The sequence below is a fragment of the Chinchilla lanigera genome, unplaced genomic scaffold, assembly GCF_000276665.1.
Source record: "Chinchilla lanigera isolate Chin_1 unplaced genomic scaffold, ChiLan1.0 scaffold00029, whole genome shotgun sequence".
Classification (NCBI taxonomy): domain Eukaryota; kingdom Metazoa; phylum Chordata; class Mammalia; order Rodentia; family Chinchillidae; genus Chinchilla; species Chinchilla lanigera.
Genome location: NW_004955430.1, coordinates 7,764,158 through 7,784,977, shown reverse-complemented (window position 1 = coordinate 7,784,977; position 20,820 = coordinate 7,764,158). Strand labels below are relative to the sequence as shown.

General features: G+C 48.6%; 1 protein-coding gene across 4 annotated transcripts in view; it reads right to left on the bottom strand.

Moving 5' to 3' along the window:
• Window positions 1-20,820, bottom strand: part of Flnb (filamin B, beta) — a 151,731-nt gene that overhangs the window by 47,147 nt on the left and 83,764 nt on the right. For all 4 annotated transcript variants that reach the window (XM_005387431.1, XM_013515640.1, XM_005387432.1 and 1 more), the window contains exons 7-18: window positions 19,508-19,670; window positions 18,559-18,756; window positions 15,409-15,546; window positions 13,778-13,904; window positions 12,284-12,420; window positions 9,188-9,381; window positions 7,845-7,958; window positions 7,075-7,218; window positions 6,720-6,843; window positions 6,250-6,410; window positions 5,086-5,176; window positions 4,687-4,856 (exon numbers count right to left, since the gene is read on the bottom strand). In XM_005387431.1, the coding sequence (XP_005387488.1) occupies window positions 4,687-4,856; window positions 5,086-5,176; window positions 6,250-6,410; window positions 6,720-6,843; window positions 7,075-7,218; window positions 7,845-7,958; window positions 9,188-9,381; window positions 12,284-12,420; window positions 13,778-13,904; window positions 15,409-15,546; window positions 18,559-18,756; window positions 19,508-19,670 (1,761 nt within the window). The remainder of the gene's footprint in view (window positions 1-4,686; window positions 4,857-5,085; window positions 5,177-6,249; window positions 6,411-6,719; window positions 6,844-7,074; window positions 7,219-7,844; window positions 7,959-9,187; window positions 9,382-12,283; window positions 12,421-13,777; window positions 13,905-15,408; window positions 15,547-18,558; window positions 18,757-19,507; window positions 19,671-20,820) is intronic.

Below are 20,820 nucleotides of genomic sequence, written 5' to 3'. Positions count from 1 at the left end.
TGCCAGCACACAAACTTGGTATTTAATCTGCCCCCTAGACCCTTCTTTCCTCCCAGAGAGGGTGGATTTGGAAAGCATCTGACACATTTTTTATGCTTTTGGCCACCGGCAAGAACAACAGAGAAATCAGATCAAGTAAGAGCAGCTAACAACCACCGGGACAACTCACTGAGCGGGCCCTGTGGCAAGCACCGCGCTGGGTGCTTTTATGCATTTCCGCAATTCAAGCTCAAAATAGACCTAAGGCAAAGTTCCTACTGTCTCCCCGTTTTTCCAAGCTAGGAATCCATGGCTCAGCAAGGTTGAAGGATCTGGCCCCCATCACACATCTGGGAAGTAAGTGTGAGCGCTTCCTAACCTGTGTTCTCTGCCCCGCCGGCTCCCCTCCCAGCACACAGCCAGCCCTAGCCACGGGCCTCCCTGGGGCCACTGAACAAACAGAACCAGTTTTTCCACATCCTGGCAATCAGTTTTAGGCCACCAGGATGCAAAAGGGATCTGCAGTAGTTCACTCGGAGCAGAGTCGTTCTTTCTTCAGCTGCACACAGTACCTCACTGTTGTCCTCTGAAGTGCAAAGGCACCCTGCGCTGGGGGGTCAGGAGGCCCCTTTGCTGGTGGCCTTGGGGGCTCTGGACGGACGGAATGGCTGTGCCACTGCGGTTCTCACAGGCTCTGGGCCAGATTCTTCTCTCCACAGTCCACCGAGTCCCCTCCCTCCCGGCCAAGGCTTGTAAAAGCCTCTGCCATTCAACAGATCAAGGTCCCCTCACCTCACTGGTCCAGGCACCACGTAAGGGACGTGGAGGGAGGGCTGATCCCCACCCCGCACAGCAGGCCCGCTGACATTCAGGCCCTGCTGAAAGCTGTCGCTGATAAAGAAGTGCTGAATGGATGTAGCTTTTGGCATGTGTCTTTCTTTTCTCACATTCCTTTTGTAATAAGGCAGGGGGAAGCCAAGAAAACAGTGGTTGCACCAATGAAGAGAAAAGGATTGATTTTCCAGAATTTTTAACACTGCACACACAACCAACAGGCCCCTCCCTCAGTGCACGGCATTGCATGGTAAAATGTGCGCAGGTCAAACTCAACAGAGCGGAGAGCCGGCCAGGAGACAGGAAAGGGGTCCTTGTAATGGTCAGGGGAAGACTGACTGGTGGCTTCATCCACCTTGGCATTCCCAGCCCCGCGATCTGCCCCAATCCCCTAAACTCCTCCAGGACAAGCCTGGAGGCTATGAGCGAGTCCTGGAAACACCTTCTCCTCAACCCCAGAAGTTTTCTGGCCACTTCCTGAAGTGCTAAGGAGAAAAGGAAAAATTCTCTTCCAGTGAAGCCTGTCTCATAGAAGAATGTATGTCCTCATCTGTCACAAAAGCAATGAAAATCTCAGCTAGGAAATGAACTATATCTTAAATAACCTAACATGGGGGAAGAAAAAACCTCAGAGATCTACACCCTCAATGCCAAAAGCACCTCCAGTCCACACCCCAGGCCAGATAAGCAATGCATTGTGCTTTCTACCTAGGGGGCTGTGAGGAGCCCTGGGCCACCTGCACCTTTTCACCACAAGGCGGCTGGCTGTGGGACACTTCTGTTCTACATGCTTCTGAAATCTGACCCTTACTCTGCAAAACACAGGTACACAAGGACCCTGACCTGACAGAAGAGCCACCAACAACACCCTGCCCTCCACAGCCCTCTGGAGCAGCCCTGGCCACCACACTAAGGGCATTTCTAGGCAGGGACTGCTGTCCTGTGAGGCTCTGTGAGCTCGCATGGTCTCCTGAAGGCGCCACGGTATCACGAGGAGGATCTGATTCCCAGTGGTTCCTGCCACATATAGCATATAACAGAGCTGCTACCTCCAGCTTTGTCTCAAACTGTTCTGTATGCGGGAGCTTGGGCTGAGAACTTTAAGCCACTTGAGACCACAGATAACCAAAGGCAAAGAAGGCGAAGTCCTCGGGAAAATCACTACCTTTCTATAAAGTCCAGCCTTTGCATGACCTCTGGGAGGTCCTCAAGCTCCAATCCACCATGTCTACTCCTCTAAGGCAAAAAGAGCTCTCAGCACTGTGTGTGACAAAGCGGACACATCACCAGCCACACATCACTTGTCCACTCCAGGCAAGGGAGCTCTTGCAAGCTAACACTCTGGGCCCCAGCGGGAGAGATCAGCAGCTCTACTGGGGTCAAGGAGCAAAAAGCCAGGAATGACCCACAGTCAGCATTCTGAGGGGAAGCACCCACCCCACGCAGGACGTGCCCATATATAACACCAAGCAGCTGTTTCTAGAAAGTTCCAGCCTGTTATTCCCCAAAACCACCATAAGACGGTGTCCCGTATGCATCAGTCCTCAACGAAGGCCACCTCCTTCCAGGCTGGAGGTGACATTCCAACTGATCCAAACCTCTTTATCACACTTATGAGCACAACTCAACTTACAGGTACACTTCCTTTACCTGATCTTGAACTTTCAGCTGCTCCTCAGAAAACACATGCCAATAGACTCCTCTACCACCTTACAGTGTTCCCACACTGCTCTGGTTATAATCAAGGTGCCATATTGGTTATTCACTCATTCACCCACTAATCCATTCAGGGCACTGATGGCGCTGGGGTTGTTGCCTGGGGCCAGGGGTGGGAAAATGCTCGTAGGCCATGACATCCTATTGTCAGGAAACTCACAACCCAAGAAAACAAGTCACCTGTTTTCTCTGCCATAGAGAAAGGTGAAGAACAGCAAGTGGCCCAAATAATGAAAACTCTCACCTTGCTATAAATGACAAATAAAAATCAGAGAAGTACTGTGAGACCTACTCACACAAAAGGCAGTGACTGACACCAAGATACCACCCAGCTCTTACACACACCCACATTTGGACAGACAGCCCCCACAAGAGGGAGGCTACCGCATATGCCAGCAGTCTGCAAACCTGCTGCTATCAGAAAACCAGACACACTTGACCTTGGGGTGATCCATGTTCTCCCATCCTTTCAAGGGGTACAGGTCAAACTCTGATCCCAACTTACGTTCTAACAGCTCAGTAAAACACGAAAAGGTAAACTGATATAGGATAAAGCAAAACCATGGTCAGCGTGCATGACAGCAGCGTCCTGGTACCTCCTCTCAAGGAACTCGGAGAATGGGCACAAAGACACTGTCATGTCAAGGCGGTGGTAGTGGGGCCTCACCAGCCCTCAGAGCCATCAGCAAGAAAACAATTACCTACTTACCCCTGAGCAGGCTGCTGAGAAAACAACAGCCTAGCAACAAAGTATCCATTTTATTATTACTATAAGGAATCACTCCTTAGGATTTTTTAAAAGCACAGGAATAGCGGCTGGGGATTTAGCTCAGTGGCACAGTGCCTGCCTGGCAAGCGCAAGGTCTTGAGTCCAATTCCCGGTACCAGAAAAAAAAACAAAAAAAAAAGCACAGGAATAAGCAAGTCTGGAGATTCAAGGCCATATTTCAAGACCAACACACAGACCCTGCATCAGAGAACTCCTTGCACTGCCCAGAAAGTTCTCATAAAAAAGAGGTGATCTCCAAGGATATGTAGCCCCAAAGAAAGAGATCAGCTCCCCCGGCCCCCGTGCCCCATTCTCACTGTACCCCTTGTGGAGAGTGCCCAGGGGGAGGGCACACAGCCTCGCCCTTCTTGTCCTACAAATGGCATGTCTCACACAGGGGGCTGTTTCCCTTGAGCATGAAGGGACCTCCGAGGCTGAGAATAACTGTTTGCAATGTCAGGTGTAAGTACTAAAAATCCCGGCTTTTCTGCTAGGAGGTCTGTGTCCAGACCCTTGAGGTGTGAACATGAAGTAAAACAAAATTTGAAACAAATAAAATGAGTACAGCGTTTCAGTTCTGCAAGATGAAAGGGGCGGTGGCGACAGATGGTGGTTGCGGGGCGTGACAGGTGTTAATACCGCCGAAGGGCGCCCTTCGATATGGTCAAGGTGGTGAAGGCTGCATATATTCCACCACCAAAAAAAAAAAAAATGAGTTTTTAAAAAATCTTCAGCACATAAACATGAACTTTATATAAAGCGGTTGTTTTTTCAGAGCTTTACTGCATAAAGTAATCAGGGTAAACCAGCCTAAATGGCAAGACAGACCTGAATGCCTACACTTTGTGAAAGGGAACAATTATTTGCTGCCCTAAATAACGCTTCAGGCCTTAGGGACTAAAGCTGAACTGGCTCTTCTAAAAGACCCCATTAAAACACCTCATAAAGAGGAAAGCAGAAAACTCAGCTAGAAGGGCTGATAAGGAAAAATGCAGGTGTGCAGCTCTTTCTCCCCCAAGTAATTAACAGGAGCCTGAGAGGCAGCTGGAAGGAAGGGCACATGGGGGAGAAAGAGAGGGAGAGAGAGAGAGAGAGAGAACTGCTGATGTGGGTGCATTAGAAAAAGGTAGGCCTGAGTTCCTAAATATCAAAAACCCAAAGCAGAGGGAGACGTGGGACTGGTTTCCTGCTCGTTCTCGGGAAATCTGCAGACTGCGTGGAGCACGCCTCCCAAGCTTAGGTCAGCGTTCCCGGAGAGAGGGAAGGAAAGGCGTGGTGAGCCACCCCCAGGGCACAGTGCTACCACCCCTGCCAATAGCGTCCCTACGGTCTGAGGCCAGCACTGCGTAGGCCTGGCCAGCCAGAGCAGGGAACAAGAAAGACGCTACCTGCTGGGCGGGTGTGTATTTCACAGTGTGCGAGTAGTCGTAATTGTCGATGATATCCAAGTCCTTCACCGCATCACCAGGAAGAGGGCTGCTGAACTGCACGTTGAGCGGGGCTTTCCCAGCACCCTTGGTGTAGACAGTGAAGTGGGTCGGCTTGCCATTCTCCACACCTACAAGGACATGGGGACACAAGTGAGACCAGGCCAGCTGGAGCAGTTTCGTTTTTAGACCAGTCTGACAGGTTCAACTGCACCACACTACCTCAGAGCCGGTGAGAAGACAGGTCCTCGGCTCAGACAGGTACGCTGTCCCTGGCTCCATCTGAGCCCAGGGGTGACGATAAATCCCTCCACACCCAGCATCACTGAACACAGGACAGCCCCACCCGTGCCATCTTACCTGTTCTGCTGAGCCCGGGGCCTTCCGCCTTCACTTTGCTGGCGTCGTGGGAAGGGTCAACTTTGACTCTGAAAGGGCTGGTGGGGATTTCCTGTAGCAGAGACACTGTCTCAGAAGGAAAGCCCCTGAGCTACCGCCAGAGCCTAGCCTTCTGCCCAGACACACAGGGTGAAGCTTAGCCCATCTAAGGCAGCAGGTGGCGAGCAAACTTCCGTTACACAGGTAAAGACTGCACACAAGCATTAGTAAGGCCACGAGAGGCCGCTACTCCTGCCTGCAGCCCTGAGAGGACAAACAAATCTGAGGACTCTGAACCCTTACTCTAGATGTTGGGTACTGAGAATGGAAAAAATACTACCCAGAGTAAGACCCAAACTGATGACACTATATAGGATTGTAGGAAGGAAATGCCAAGGAGCTAACGTTTCAGGACTACAAGGACAGAAACAAAATGATTACAATTCCTCAAAAAGCGTGTTGCAGACTGTCAGAATAAAGGTAAAAGAAGTGTGGAGTCAGCTCAAGACTGGAGGAAGTCAACTCAAGGCCATGACATTTAGGCACAAAACTTTCTCCTGAGGTTCCTGTTATTAAGTAAAGTTGGTTTTAATCATACAAATTTCAAAATTCCTGTTTTCATGGTACTGCTCACCCAGTCATTGCTATCACACACCTGACACTTCAAAACACCTCTCCCTGGGGCTGGGGATTTAGCTCAGCGGCACAGAGCCTGCCTGGCAAGCACAAGGTCGTGAGTTCGATTCCCGGTGGTGGGGGACAAAAACAAAACAAAACAAAACACCTCTCCCTATAAAAGTTTAAGGGCCGGCCCATAGTTACTGCTTCAAAGACATTAAAGAAGAACACGTTTAGCTGTTATTTGAGTTTCAATTGAAGCCTGATGAAAGTTTACAACGAATCTGTCTCCAGTCCTGCTCTTAAACACTAATATACTGCCTTGCTTCTGCTATATGTGGTAAAAAATCTAGTTGTAGGTATTTTTTTTCCTTCTGGGTTTTAAGGAACCAGGGAGGAAAAACTACTGAACAGAGTTCTCAAGATACCTTCCTGCTGTGTAAAAAAACAAAAAGAAAACATGCACACAGGTGACCAGAAAGAACCCAGGACACTCCCGCCCGTCCCTTCCCAGGCCCCAACACACACCTGTGATGCAAAGAGAACTTTGATAGTGTATCGCCCGGTGGCAGGAGGCACATATTTGACTGTAAATGTGTCATTAGCATTGTGAATAATGTCAAAATCCACATCTTCCTCATCCTCACTTAACACCCGGGCATCACACTTAATGCCAACGCTGACGTCACCTGGAACAGACCAGCTTATTAAAGCAACATTTTACAAGAAACAGCATGTCCTGCACAATCACTTCCAAGAGAGCAACAGGGAAGGAGGTTTCAAGTAAAAACCCTACGAAAGGGAGGGTATTAAGTCAGGGCTTTGGAAAAGGGAGGAAGGATATCATCAAGAACGTGACACAGAGGCACATTAATGAACAATTACCTATCTACACTGACTACTTCCTGGTTCAAAGTTCACACTCCTCTAAACACTGTAAAAAGAACTTCCTTTTGGAAGGGGCAATAATCACTGGGTTATGTGAAGCCTGTTCTCACCTTCCCCGGCCTCGGTACAGTCCACGGTGAAGTGAGTGGGCTCGTTTGCCTTCAGACCACTTCTTTCCACGCCTGGCCCAAACACTTTGACCTTCTGAGGATGGCTACCTTGCCCAATGTTGACCTAAAGAAGACACAGAGAAAATTATCGAGTTTTCCGATTGGACGCAGCAAAGCACTGTTACTAACGATCAGTGGGGCAGTCTAGAGCACTCCGCCCTGCAGAGCCCACCACCTTCCAAGGCCCACCAGGGACTGGCCCGTTCCTCACACATACTGTGGCTGTCAGGCACAGAGCCCAGATACGGCAACAAAACAGACTTCATACAACAGCCAGGACTCGCCTCACACCTACCCTGTACGGGCTGTGCGGGATGTTCACGCCGCCCCAGACCACAGCAATGGTGTGCTTGATAGGCTTCACCGGGGTGTATGAGCAGGCATACGTGCCGTCCATCCGCGTTTTCATCTGTATGTCAATCGGCTGGCCTTCCCCGTCCTGCAAAAGAGCCAAACTTAGGAGCAGAGGGGCCCTCACAGTCTCTACCAAGCAGGCCTCCCAAGACAGCCAAGGGATCACCTGCTTAACCAATGAGACTTAACGGGGCAGCCGCAGCGTGCCATGTTCTCATTCCGCAAGGACGACAGCTGATACAATGTCACATCCTTTTTTGTCTTTTGAGGCAGGGTCTGACCACATGGCTCAAGTTGGTCTCAAATTCCTGGGTTCAAATGATTTTCCCACCTCAGCCTCCCAAGTACCAGAACCAAAGGTGCACACCCTATATCCCAGTTTGTCTTTACCTCTTACGTGTTTTTCAATTTCAATCCCTACACTCACGCTCTCTGGTCAACTGCATTAGATAAACGTATTTTCAACTTTGTTTATAAACTTCCCATAGTAACCTGAAACAAGCCTTCTTTCCACAGAATGCAAATTATCAAGTTCATGAAAAATGCCTTGCTTACGTCAGTCTCAACCCTCACTTAACTCCGTAAGGTAGTGCGTACTCTTATTACTCCCAACCATGGACGAGAAAGAAAGCTCAGCATCAACCCCATGACAACCCGCCGTTCCGCTTTCGATCTGACAACTGCCTGCACAGGTGGCCCCCAGAAACTTACCTGAGCGTATATCATTAAGGGAGCTTTCCCAGCATCCTTTGGGTCCACGGTGAACTCAGCTGGGTTGTTGACAATGCACCCAGATCTCTCCAAACCCGGCCCGTACGCTTGGACCTGGAGCAAAGGGCCATAATGATTCTCTTTCCGTGCAATACCCTAATCATCAAGCCCCTAGACCAGTGTCGGCAAGCCTTGCAGGGACCAAGTGCCCCAACTGTAACCCCGATCCCACTCGTTTACCACAAAGTGCCAACACTGCAATTAAACCTGAATGCTTGGCTGCTGGGGTGACACTGGGACAACTTGCCTTGCGTGCCGGCAGAGAGGGCTCTGTGTGCCACTGAGGCATGCGTGCCACAGATCTGCCACCACTGCCCTATATGATGACTGGTATTCAAGGAATGGTAGCGGGGACAAAATGGCTCGTGACTGGTTTCACAGTATCCATGTGAAGATGGCTATGGAAAGGAAAATGCCCAAGTCGGCTGTACCTTTAAATAAATAGTACCGGGACTGAGATATGGTTCGATGGTAGCATACACAGGCCCTAGGGCCAATCAGCAGCCCCACAAAATAAAATAAAAAATAAAATGAAACAGTACAGCCTAAGCTCCCTGCCTTATTTTATGCCGAGAGAAAGAACTTCCACTAACTAGGGGAGGGACTTCTGGCTCTGCCCAATTTCTATGCTCAGAACCTTTACCATGGACAACATCCCAGAAGTTTATAGCTTCCAGATAGCAAAGGACTAATGGTTGGTCAAGGAATGACCTAGGTCAAGCCCAGACTAACGCCAGCCCCAAGACAACTGCGCAAGGGTCCCACAGCAGCACACATGGGGTGAGGGTCCCCTCCGATCGGCTGGCAGGGAAGGCCCAGGCAGGATGCTTACCCGCCTTCTAAGAGCTTGAGAAAAAGCCCTCGGAAACGCTGCTCCAACTCAGGAGAAGGAGAGCTGAAGGTGGGACGGTGGAGACAACCTCTGTCTATGAGCATACTGAAATTGTAACTACAAAAAAGGGCAGGACTGGAACATGGTGCTCTGGGTTACAAAACACCAGCAGCTCTGGAGTCCCCTACGTAGGTCAGGCACTGTGGCAAAGGCTGTGTTTTCTCCATGCGACCCTAAGTCTCCTCAGATGCTCTGGAAAGCAGATACTGGTATCATGCAAACAGGCAGAGTGGTGTGTTACTTGCCCGAAATTATAGAAGCGCTGCATGTTCTATCCAAGGATCTGAAAGAATCTCTGCCATCTCTCAAGATCCTGCTACGGCAACTCTCAGGGGTTCGGGGAGTGTGAGGGTCAGGGAAGAGAGGAAAGCCACAGGCCAGGCTGGCTCACCAGGTCTGGGTTGTAGTCTCCCATGGCAGGGCGGATGAGGGCCATGTACGGGCTGTCTTTTATGTCTTCGTCATCACACATGATGTGCACGGCGTATTCTCCGGGCTCTTTGGGCCAGTATTTGACATCACACGATCCATCGTTCTGGTCGTCATACTCGATCTTTGCCTGGGAAGGGCCTTCAATGGCAAACCCTGCGGGGTAGGGTAGAAAGGCCTCCTGATTATATTGTAGAAAGGGTCTGTTATGTCACTACCAACTCATTCTTCCTTCTTCCTGAAAAGCCAAATGAAATCTGTGCCCCTTTCCCACAAAACCAGTATCACTGAGTCCTTGCTAGAGATAGAAGGGTTGGCACGGATACTTCTGTTTTTTACATCAAATCTTTCTATGGCAATATGTCAACAGGTGCCGAAAGCCTTAAACTAGTGCCTGCTCCTTGCCCCACTAAACCTACCTCTGGGCCTTTGCCTGAAGGAAATAACAGAGGATATGAACTCCACACTGTTTACACAGCACAACTTTGGACATAACTGAAGAACCCAACAAGAGAAATACCCATACAGTGGAATTCCACGCATGCCATGCACAATGAAGGCAGGCCCTGTATTTGACTCCTGCACACAGCTATAAAGAATTCCCCGGGATAATTTACGTGGCAAATCAACATTTGCATGTCTATGGGGGAAAAGTCTGGAAGGATGCACCAAAAAGTTAAATGTATCCTAATATCAAAATGATTAATCTTTCTAGTAGGGAAAATTAAATATTTATTTTTCTTTTTTTTGCTTATTGCTCTACCTAAAACAGGGCCAGTAAAGTATGGCACAAAGGCCAAAGCTGGCTTACTGCCTGTTTCAGTAAATAAAATTTGCTGGAATGTGGCCATTCATTGGTATTTTCGCCAGATGTATTGGCATGCACCTGCAATTCCAGCAACTGGGAGGCTGAGGCAGGGGAATCACTCAGAGTTTGAGACCAGCCTGAGTTACATAACGAGTTCAAGACCAGCCTGAACTATAAGGTAAGACCCTGTCTCAAAAAACTGAAAACTAAAAACATTTTGGTATGGCTGCTTTCAGGCTATAATGACAGAGTCACACAACGGTGACAAGTTTACAGGAATAGTTTCCTGACCCCTAATCTAAAATGATCATATAAGCCGAGTGTGGTGGTGCACGCCTCTAATCCCAGTACTCAGGAGGCTGAGGTAGGAGGATCGTCACAAGTCCAAGGACAGCCTGGGCTACACAGTGAGTTCAAGGCCAGCCTGAACTACCTAGCGAGACCCTGTCTCAAAACACAAAAAAATTAATTAATCATACAAACTGATCAAGTTTATATTTAAAATATATTCAGTTCCACACTGAAGAACGTATACACCTGCCAAGTTTTTTTAAACTGCGTAATAAACTTTATTAGACCAAACCAATGGCTTTGCACATGTGAGGCAAGGACTCTACCACTGAGCTACATCTCCAGCCCATTTTGTTTTATTTTGAGGCAGCTTTCACTAAGTTGCCTAAGCTGTCCTTGAATGTGTGATCCTCCTGCCTCAGCCTCCAGAGGAGCTGGAATTACAGCCATCCCCAAGTTTCAAATTTTAGTAAAATTCACTCCTTCATTAGCCTAAACTAAGGTCAGTCAACAAACAATATTTGCTAAGTGCCTACCATGTCCCTAGCGCGGTTTAGGCACCACAGCCCCAAACAACCTATCTGCCCTCAAGTGAGCACAGATGGGTGCGTGCTGGTGGGGGGAGGCAGTGGGCAACCGAAAGGTCATCGGGTTGGGTCTGTGGTTTTTAAGTGTGAAATAAAGCACTTAACCCACTCTTTTAAAATACATTTGTAGGTTTGCTGACTCTTGTTGTGGAAAAAGAATTTTTAGGACACGCCAGTAAAACAGACATGAGAAGGTTTATTAGAGATAGAGAGCCGGGACGCACTTAAGAGCGGAGTGTGGGTGTTGAAAGGAATGAAAACATGCTACAAGCTGGAGTGGGGCACACGGACGGGTGTCTTTCCGACAGGCGATCGAGGATGTGTGTTTTCGTGGTCAGGTTATGGAGCAGGCCGTTTATCTGGGTTTCAAGTGGAGACACGCTGTTGTTAATGTAGCTGGGTTTTTTTGGGTGCAGTAAAGGCAATTTGTAGGTGTAATTTATAGGTGAAAAGGACAGGGCCAGTGCCTGCAACTGAAGAATCGAATAGTATTAGGAGGAAAGGGTCACAAGCTGGGGTGGCCTCCAGAAGCAAAAATAAAAATAAAAAAAAAAGCTTGTTTGGAAGCTGTAGTTTTTCTTAGAGGTATTACACAACCTTAAAATCTCGCTTTCCTTTTCTCCGTTTTTTCCTCTTTTTTGGGGGGGTAGGGGGGTCCTGCTGCACAACCCCCAACTTTGGCCCACTATTTTTAAGGGGTTGTAGAAGGCCGAAGATCTGACCGGAACTGTTTTAGGCTGAGGAGCAGGATCGCTCCTATCTAGCTAGGGACCAAATGCCTCATCTTGAGTGATCTAAAAGAAACGTAGGAATATTGGGGTTTTTTCTGAAGAAACATCATTTTCTGATACTCTAAAAGGAAGGGCAAGGGCATAAAAGACATTAGCCCACAACAATAACAGATTATGTAACATAAAAGAATTTTACTAGTAACACAGCCCAAAAACGTAAATTTCTTTTCATCAGGTTGTTTTACAGAACTAGGATGTTAGCCTGTTATTAAAGTTTATGGTACAATTTGACACTGTATCCATTTGTTATGCAGAGGATACATTTGTAGAGTTATCAGGAGTAACATCTAGTTTCGGTAATGGACATGTTTCACCCTGTGTTGTTATATAGTCAGTAGCAAACAAGCTTAAAAATCTCGATTTCCTTGTCTCCTTTTTGATGTACTTTTTACATTTGTTTGTCCTACCTCAGAAGAGCAGGAGAAAATGGAGGCTGCTATAGCGGCACCCAGGGAGGTCCGTGTGGTCAGGGGGCTAAAGGCAGTGAGGCCGGGCAAGGCCCCAACACCCAGCAGACACCAGGCCCAGCTGCCCTATAATCCCCAGACTCTACAATCTACTGGTCAGTTGCCTCCACTTACCCAGAGACCCCACTTCAGGGCCAATGGACTCCACCACGAAGTCGGCTGACCGCCCCACCATCCCGCCATGGAGACCAGGGCCCCAAGCTCGAACTTTCTGCATGCCTGCTTCTGGGCCGACTTGAACTTCAAAAGGGCTAGAAGGAAGGGAACAGAAGCATTGAAGAACAGTAAAGAAGGAGCTGCCCATAAATTGCTAACACACATTCTCTCCACTCACCTGATCCTTTCACCCAGCCCCAAACCCCAGAAAAGCCCCACCTCCACACAGGTCCTCTGCAGCCATTGTTACGTCAACAATATCAGGTGGCTGCCTTGGGAGCTCAGGGGCCCCTGCCTGGCACTCGAGCCATCCTGTGCTGCCTGGCACGATCCTGCAGCCAGTGACCTTCGTAGCAGGGTTCTCCAGACTGTGGGCCTGAGCAGTAAGAAAGCCCACACTGCTCCACATCCTACTCACGCTCTCACAAGAGAGCTCAGTTCAATGGCTGTACTCATATGTGAAAGAATGTGCTTTGACTCTGGATGGGGTGTTTTTAGTGTGCTTAGGTACTAAGAATCCTATGGAGCAGCCCCCCTTTACCCTCAGTTTCGCTTTCTACAGTTTCAGTTACATGTGGCCGGATGTCTGAAACACGCATCCTCCAGGGGTCAATCGCAGCCCGGTACTGTGTGGCAGCACCCACCTCCTTCCCTTCACCTCGCCTCACCCCACAGGCACTGCAGCACTCACAGCACAGAAAGGGCGGCAGTGCAGGATAATACGGGATCTTCACAGGCTACAGCCACACAGCTTTTAGTATGTTGCTCTAATTCTATTCCATTATGAGTTATTGTTGTTAATCTCTTACTGTCCGTATTTTATAAATTAAATTTTACTATGGGCGTGTAGGTATAAGAAGAAACATAACCAACCTAGGGTTTGGCCCTATCTGTGATCTCAGGCATTTACTGCAGGTTTTAGAACATATGCCTCACGGCTTTGGAGGGACTTCTGAGATGCCCAAATATTTCTCAAGGCAAACTCCATTTATTCAGAGTTTAAGGCTGTCCCCAGGAGAGCTCAAAAACACATGAGTGCAGGGAGGAAACGCAACACCCACGAAGCAAAGCTGCGGATGGAATCCCTCGGTCCCTGACTCCACTCACGTAGACGGTTTTAATGTAAAACCATAGCCGCCTGTGCCCCCCTGGCATCTGTGAACAGGGGCATTCACTGAAAAGCGAGAATCCCGGCGTACAGAAGGGCGTACAGACACACAGTCCATTTGCTCTCTATTACTGCACCTTCTGGCTTCCCCGCCTCCCACCAGCCCCAAACCACTCGCATTTGATTTAAAGCAAAGCAGCTGAAACCACAGCAACTCTGCTGCTTTTGAGAATAGGCCAAATGTCTGTGTGCTACTCTAAAAGGGAAAAAAGCTCTCAACAAGGCAGATCTCTTTCCCTCCTGCAGACTGCAAAGCAGCAGCCCAGGAGTCTGCCCAGACTCACCTCTTCGGAATGTGGTGTCCCCCCCACGTGATGGCAACACTGTACTTCCCCGGGGTGCTGGGGTAGTACTCGAACGCGTAGATCCCATCCTGAAAGCCCTTCTGCCTCACCAACTCCTCCAGGCCTTCTGTGGGAAGAAAGTACGCGATCATTCCAGCGCGATTGGGGCTGACAAGGGCCAACACAAGCGCAGCAGGGCGGCAACATCCACAAGACAGGCCACATAAGAAAACTACGCAGGTTCCTATGAGTGTGGGCCCCCAAAACCTGGAAGAGGCCTCCAAAGCTAAAAGCAGCCTCCTCTCTGCCCCGAAGCGTGAGAAACGGAAGATTCCCTGGCTAGCTGGCTCGAGACAGCGCTCTGGGCCAGGAGGGGCCCTGAGGCCCTGGGTCTGCTTAAAGGTAATTCTGGTCACGTCTCAGTATTTCCCACCATCACTGCCACCCTTCTCAGCGCCCTACAAAAACCGAGGGGAGGGGCGGCCTTTATGAGTATTTGGCTTCAGTGCTCCAGCATCTCTCTTCCCACTAACGCCGGACGACAAAAGCAAGACGGGCCTTGTGCGCTATCTACAACAGGACGAGCTTTAGACACTACTCCGCAAACTCAGACCCAGCCATCAGGCAGGAACTTGTTTTATGTTGAGCCCTGAGGTTTGGCCAAGAAAGCCATTGAATCAAGCAGGACTCCAAGGTCAGAAAAAAACGCCTCCTTGGCTCTTGTCGCAACAAGCTGGGAGGGAAGGCAGCCCCAGAGGAGCCTGGCTCCAGGTCCAGGCAGTCTAGAACCTTGGCTGCTTTCAGAGTTCAGCCTGCCCCAAAACTTGGTGCTCTGTGATCAAATATTAACTTAGTGGAACTCAGAACCTTCCTGCCCCAGACGACTAGCCACACCAGGGAGGAGCAGCCTCAGCACAATCGGCTCAGCTCCATGAACCATGGCACTGAAGCCACCTAGCACTGCTGCACCTGCTCCCAGAAATGCTAAGCTGCTTCGCTGTTCTGAGGAAGCCACCTGTCCCCATGACTGCTGTCTCCATCCCAAAAGCACAGAGTGAGAGCAGGCTGCTGGGTAGAACCTGCCCTCCAGTAATCTCATTTACCTACAAAGGTAAATGTTTGGGAACTTTATTCTCCTCCTATGAGCATTGCTCACAGCAATAACAGTAGTAAATGACATAATTTCATAGTCAATAAATGTAGCCTGTACTGGGGAAATCACTGGCTTTGGAGAATGTGCTTGAACTCCAGCTCAGATGCTTACAAACTGTGTGACCTTGGAAAAGAACCTGCTCTGTGCCTAGGTCTCCCGGAATAAAAATATAGCACTATGGGTTGTTGCTCCAACCACAGCCTTTCCCCAATCCCTTATGCCGCTGCTGCTTTTGCTACTCCCAGTGGTCTTAAAGTAATGTAAAGGCAGCAAGCTGCCTACTGTTCTTGCCCACTTCTAGGGCAGACATTACTAATCAACCACTGCTCTCTTCGCTGAAGAGTCCAGACAGCCTCAATTCCTTGTCACAGCTCTCTGGATAAACCAATCAGAATAGCTGATGGAAAGAAATCTATATGCCATAACAGCAAAGTTAGTGAAAAATCACGGCTGAGGTGGAAATGAAAGGAGCACTTACTAGGACCCTTCACGGTTATGCTGAGATCCCCGCTTCCAGCAGCTTTGGTATCAACTCTGAAGTCTGCAGTCTCCCGGATTCGAACGCCTTTGGGCTGCAGACCTCGGCCACTGGCCCGGCAGGCATTTGGATTGCAGGCTACAAGCAGAGTTTTGACATCAGTTCAAGCTTTCATTCTTAGTCAGAGATGAGAAAGCCAAGGTAACTTGGAGCCAATGGCCAAGAAAATATTTGCTTTGTACAAAAAAGTATGCAGCAGTTGCCCAAGCCCAGGGTCCTGCTCAGGGAGCAAACCAGCTCACAGACAAGGACACACATAACTCTGTCCAGCTACCCTGCAGAAGAACCGGGCACAGTTACTTTGGCAATGAAGACAGGAGAGCACAGTGAACCCACACCATGCTCCCAGAGGGGCATTCACCCTTTCATTTGTGAGGCGGAGTCAGGACAGCGTGCTGGACATTACTCAAACCTCACTGCCATACTCAAGGGCCCAGTAATTGAGAAGACCAGACTTTTTCAAGTCTGCTTGGAAAATGCAGTGCTTGAAAAAGTCTGTCTGGGATCCAAACCATGGGTCAGCCATTTCTGAAGCTCTAAACACTGCTGTTGTCTTCCGCATGAAGAGCCAGGCAAAACAGAGAGCTCAAAACAGAGACGTGGTCTAGCTCCACCGAGCCAAGGCAGCCCAACCCGTCAGCACTAGCTGTTCCAAGGGTCTCAGAATCTGCGAGGCTACAAATGCAAGGATCAGCAGGAAATGTTACTGCTGACTTGATTTCTGAAGCTACTTCAAAACCCCAACTCTCTCAGTCTAAAAGCTAAAGACAAAGGTAGTCCACATGGACCTCTGGAGTCAGTCAGAGGTTGATAAAGACACCTTTGCATCCTAGAATATCTCTACCCAGAATGGGCAACCTTCTTATTAAGCAGAAATGGGAAATCCATGGGTATAAAGTCCTCTTGTCTAATAGGTGGCTTTTCCTTTCCAAATCTCACTCTGAGTAACTGCCGGGGGTTACAGGCTCCAGAAGAGCCTCTGCTACACAAAACGAGGCAACTGTAACACCTGGCTGCTCCTCCCTGCCGTGTCCATGGCTTCCCAAAGAGGCAGACAAACATTCTTGGAATTAGGAGTTTAGATGGCTCACGGGTGGACAGAAGTTTATGGTGGCACTTTGACAAGCGACATCGGTTTTCCATTGTGACAGATAAAGAAGTTCTTTTAACCTCAAATCTTTATAGCAGGAGGCATTAAGTCAAAAGAAAAGGTCTATTAATTAAATACTACACAGTGTAAGTGATGGATGGGACGGATATGCCAGAAATGAAAAAGGTGGTCCATGAGTGAGAGCAGGTCAGGAAACATGAGAAAAATCAGGAAAGCTATTCCACATTCTCTCTTGCCTTATGTCAAAAAGAGTTTGGCTTATGAATATGTTAGGGGTTTTGTTTGTTTTTTCTTTGTCAAAGGGAGAAAAGTTACTCGCACTGGAAATAAGTCACAACAGGATGACAGGACTTCCTCAGGGGTTTAAATGTGTCTTAAAACACACACACACTCATGGAAATTCTGAACACGTGTCACAGTCTCGACATCAAAAGGGCAAATGCTCAATTCATATAAACACTGAACAGAGCTAAAGAGCTGGAAGGAAACTGTCAGATTTTCTGCTATCTTGCAAAGCCTTAGATATATTTAGAAGCAACTGGGTAGTAGGTTCGGGGTCTGGCTGCGCTGTAATAACACCTGCACAGCAATCTCCCGAAGTCACAAGAGCACAGGCTCCGCTGACGATCACAAGCAGCACAAAGACACCCCACCCAATCAACCCTTACCAAGCAAGAGCCTCTGGCCCAGTGCTCGCGACTAGGAAGCCAACAGCTTCGGGTCCAGGCTGGCCCAGAGGCAGGATTCACAAGAGGAAGCCAAGTCTGCAGACGCAGAGGTGCAGATGCGGAGGATAGAACAGGAAAGGCAAGTCTGGGTTAGAAAAGGCAGCACAGTTGGGAAGAAAAAAAATAAGGGAGCAACAAAGTCAAGGGAGGAGGTCTAATATTAGAGAAAAATGGGTGTTCCTGGTTGAAAAGGGGTTTAGAAGAATGATGAGGGACACAGTCCACAGCTCTACTCTCACTGACACCTTGTGATACCAACACCTCATGTCCCCACCACCTGCAACGCACAGGTTGGGATGACAATTTAAGGCAGTTGTGCTAAGTATCTGGCAGCCAGTGAAGGCCGCAGAGGGAGCAGGCCACCTGCTGCTCCAACCTCGGTGACAGACCCCACTCCTCTGTATGCGTGTTTGGGGAGCTAACCCATTCAGTGAGTTCATACTGTTAATGCACTTTGTTCTCTGTATGATTCATGAAAAATACAGATTGAGTATTCTTTATCCAAAATGCCAGGACCAAAACACATGTCTCGAACTTCTGATTTTAATGTAATTTTTCTTTTTGCAGAGGTTTTAGAATATCTGCACAGATTTCGATAGTTAAGCATCCCTAATCCCAAAATCTGAAATCTAAAATGCTCCAAAATCTAAAGCTCTCTGAGCAACACATCAGTGCTCAAAACAATTTAGACTCTGAAGTTGTCTCAGATTTCAGATCAGGGATGTTCAGTCTACTATAGACTGGATCTAAACTGAACCCCAAAGGCCTATATGTTGAAGGCCTAGTCCACCCCTGCAGCATTACTGGGAGGGATGGAGCCTTTAAGAGGCGGGGCCTAGCGGGAGGAAGTTAGGCCACTGGGGGTGTGTCCTGAAGGGGGTGTGTCCAGAGGGGACTTTGGGATCTTAGCCTGTCTCTCCCTCCCTTTGCTTTCCAGCTGCCATGTGCTCCTGCCACAGTGTACTGTGCCAGGACAGATACAGGGACAACAGGGCCAGGTGTCCATGGGCTGAAACCGCTAAAAGTGTGAGCCAAAATGAAGCTTTCCTCCTATTAACTTGATTGTCTCAGGTATTGTGTCACCGTGATGGGAAGCTAACAACCTATATGAGTACTAACAGTTTGATGACAAAGTAATTCACATCCCACTGAAGTGGCCCTCGCACAAAGGGCAAGCTCAGTACTGGGTGAGATCACTTTGTGGTCCCAGCACCCAGTGGCACGGTCAGTCTCCATGACAGAAGCACTTACCTTCCCCCACCTGCACAAGGAAAGGGCTCTTGGGAATGGCGTCTCCAGCAAAGAACACCTTGACCACGTGAGGGCCAGGCTGCATGGGTTTGTACACACATCGATACACCTGGTTTCCTTTGTCTTCCACAAGCAACTCCACAGTGTTCTTCCCCTGGGGATCTTCCACCTCGACGCCAATGTCACCCACACCAGCTCCTGGGAAACAGCGAGTAAATCCATGAGCGCAAGCTCCCCCTCAGACAGCTCCCCGCCGAGCAGTGCAAAATGCAAATGGAAAGGGATCCAGAGGCACTGGGGAGGTCACACGGAAACATTAACAACCACCATTATCTTGGGGTGGTGGGGGTACCACTGAACTTGCCCAGATTCACACTAATCTTCTAAGTCATCTACATCAAAAAGTAGTATGCCCGAGTCAGTCCATCCCCTGCCCCACAGCGTCTTCCATAGAACTCCTAGTAGGTGACCGTTAAAATTTAGTTTCTTTGGAAAACTTAGTGAAATCAGAAATGTACAGAGAAAGTGACTACTAACCAATCATAGTCAAGCCTAATGATAAAATGTTTGAAAAGAAAAGCTGGTTTTGCAAATCATGAATATATAATACACCCTGGAAAAAGCTGATTTTGTTGTTTGTTCAGCTGAAAAGTCTTCAGCTGGATGTGATGACGCATGTTTGCATTCCAGCACTACGGGAGGCTGAGAGAGGAGAATCACAAGTTCAAAACTAACCTGAGCAGTGTAATACCTTAGTGAGACATTGTCTCAAAAAAAAAAAGCGGGAGGGGATAGGGGACTAGGAGTGTAGCACAGACAGAAGGCCCTGGGTTCAGTCCCCAGTACCAAAAAAAAAAAAAGGCAAGCCTTCAAATTCCTGAGAACTATTCATATTTCAGCAATATGGAAGAAGGCCCAAAAGTTCAACCCATGGAAGAAGACACATTACCTGCTGTGTAGATGTCGAAATAGGTGGACTTATTGGCAATGTTGCCTGCAGCTTCCAATCCTGGGCCTTTTGCGGTGACTTTACTGGCATCTCCTTGGGCCTTGTCAACATTCACTTCGAATGGGCTCTTGGAGATGTGCTGTCCTGCAAAGAGGACGGTGACCTACAGGTGACAGACAGGTGGGATGTAACTGCTTCTCCATGATCTTTTTCACCCTTCTCAGCACACTGTACACACAAAGATAGCTGGAACTGGGAACCAAGAACTAAGTTAAATAGCTCAACGGAACTCCCAGCTGGCCCCATCAGCCATACAGCTGAGACTGGGATATCACGCCCTCAGCAAACTACAAATACTTACAGCAGACACACTTCGCCTTTTAAGGAGACAAAGAATAAGCATTTATAGTGCATCTCTAGACATGAGTCCATCAGAGGGCTGCAGATGGGACCCTGGTCCTCCCAGACTACAGTATGTGTTCCCAAGATTTCAAACTGATAGTTAAAGTATTTTTCAAGGGACCAAGATCATTCTTAGATACACAGACAAAGTACAATGATTTCCATGTAAAACTTGAGGCACAGTTCTCAACTTTGAAATTTTTCAGGAGACCTGGGTTGAGTTTCATGTGAATCCATACTTGCCTAGAATGAACGAATTACACCATCAAATGCTCCTCTTTAAGATTTCTTTTTTCCAAATTCATAATTTTTTAAGCATCAAAGAGGAATCTAAGTCCAGAGTTCCATGGGGATTCATGAAAAGCCCAAGGCAGTAAGAAGAGACTGCTTCACAAAGCCTGGGCCTGGTACACGAGGACAAGCCTTAGTGAGCCTCACAGGCCTTCTCAAGGGCGGGCACACTCCTGGGTCACCACACTCTCCTGCGGCTCAAGCTCTCAGTGCCTGTCCTACAGGCCACCTGGATACGCCTGTGACCAGACTCACAGCAAGAATTAAGTTCCTGAACCGAGGTACCACCGTGCTATCTCAAAGGGAACTCAAGGCGATGCTGACACCAAGGGCCTGGGCACTCAATCACTGCCACTTCCCGGTGCTTAGCACGAGGTCTCCTTCTACGACGGTCAGCTGCTCCTCTGACCTCCGGCTTCAAGGCCGGCACAGCCAGAGCCTCCAGACCACTTCAGAGGACACCTAAGGGATCGCTGAGGATGAAGAGTCCAAAGTTTCAGCACTACTGTATCTACTCGCCAGAGGTGTAGCCACAACCACCAGGTACCTACAGGATGGAGTCAGACAAAACTTACGACCTCACAAAGAACCTGCTGCTGGGATTTTTTTTTTTTTTTTTT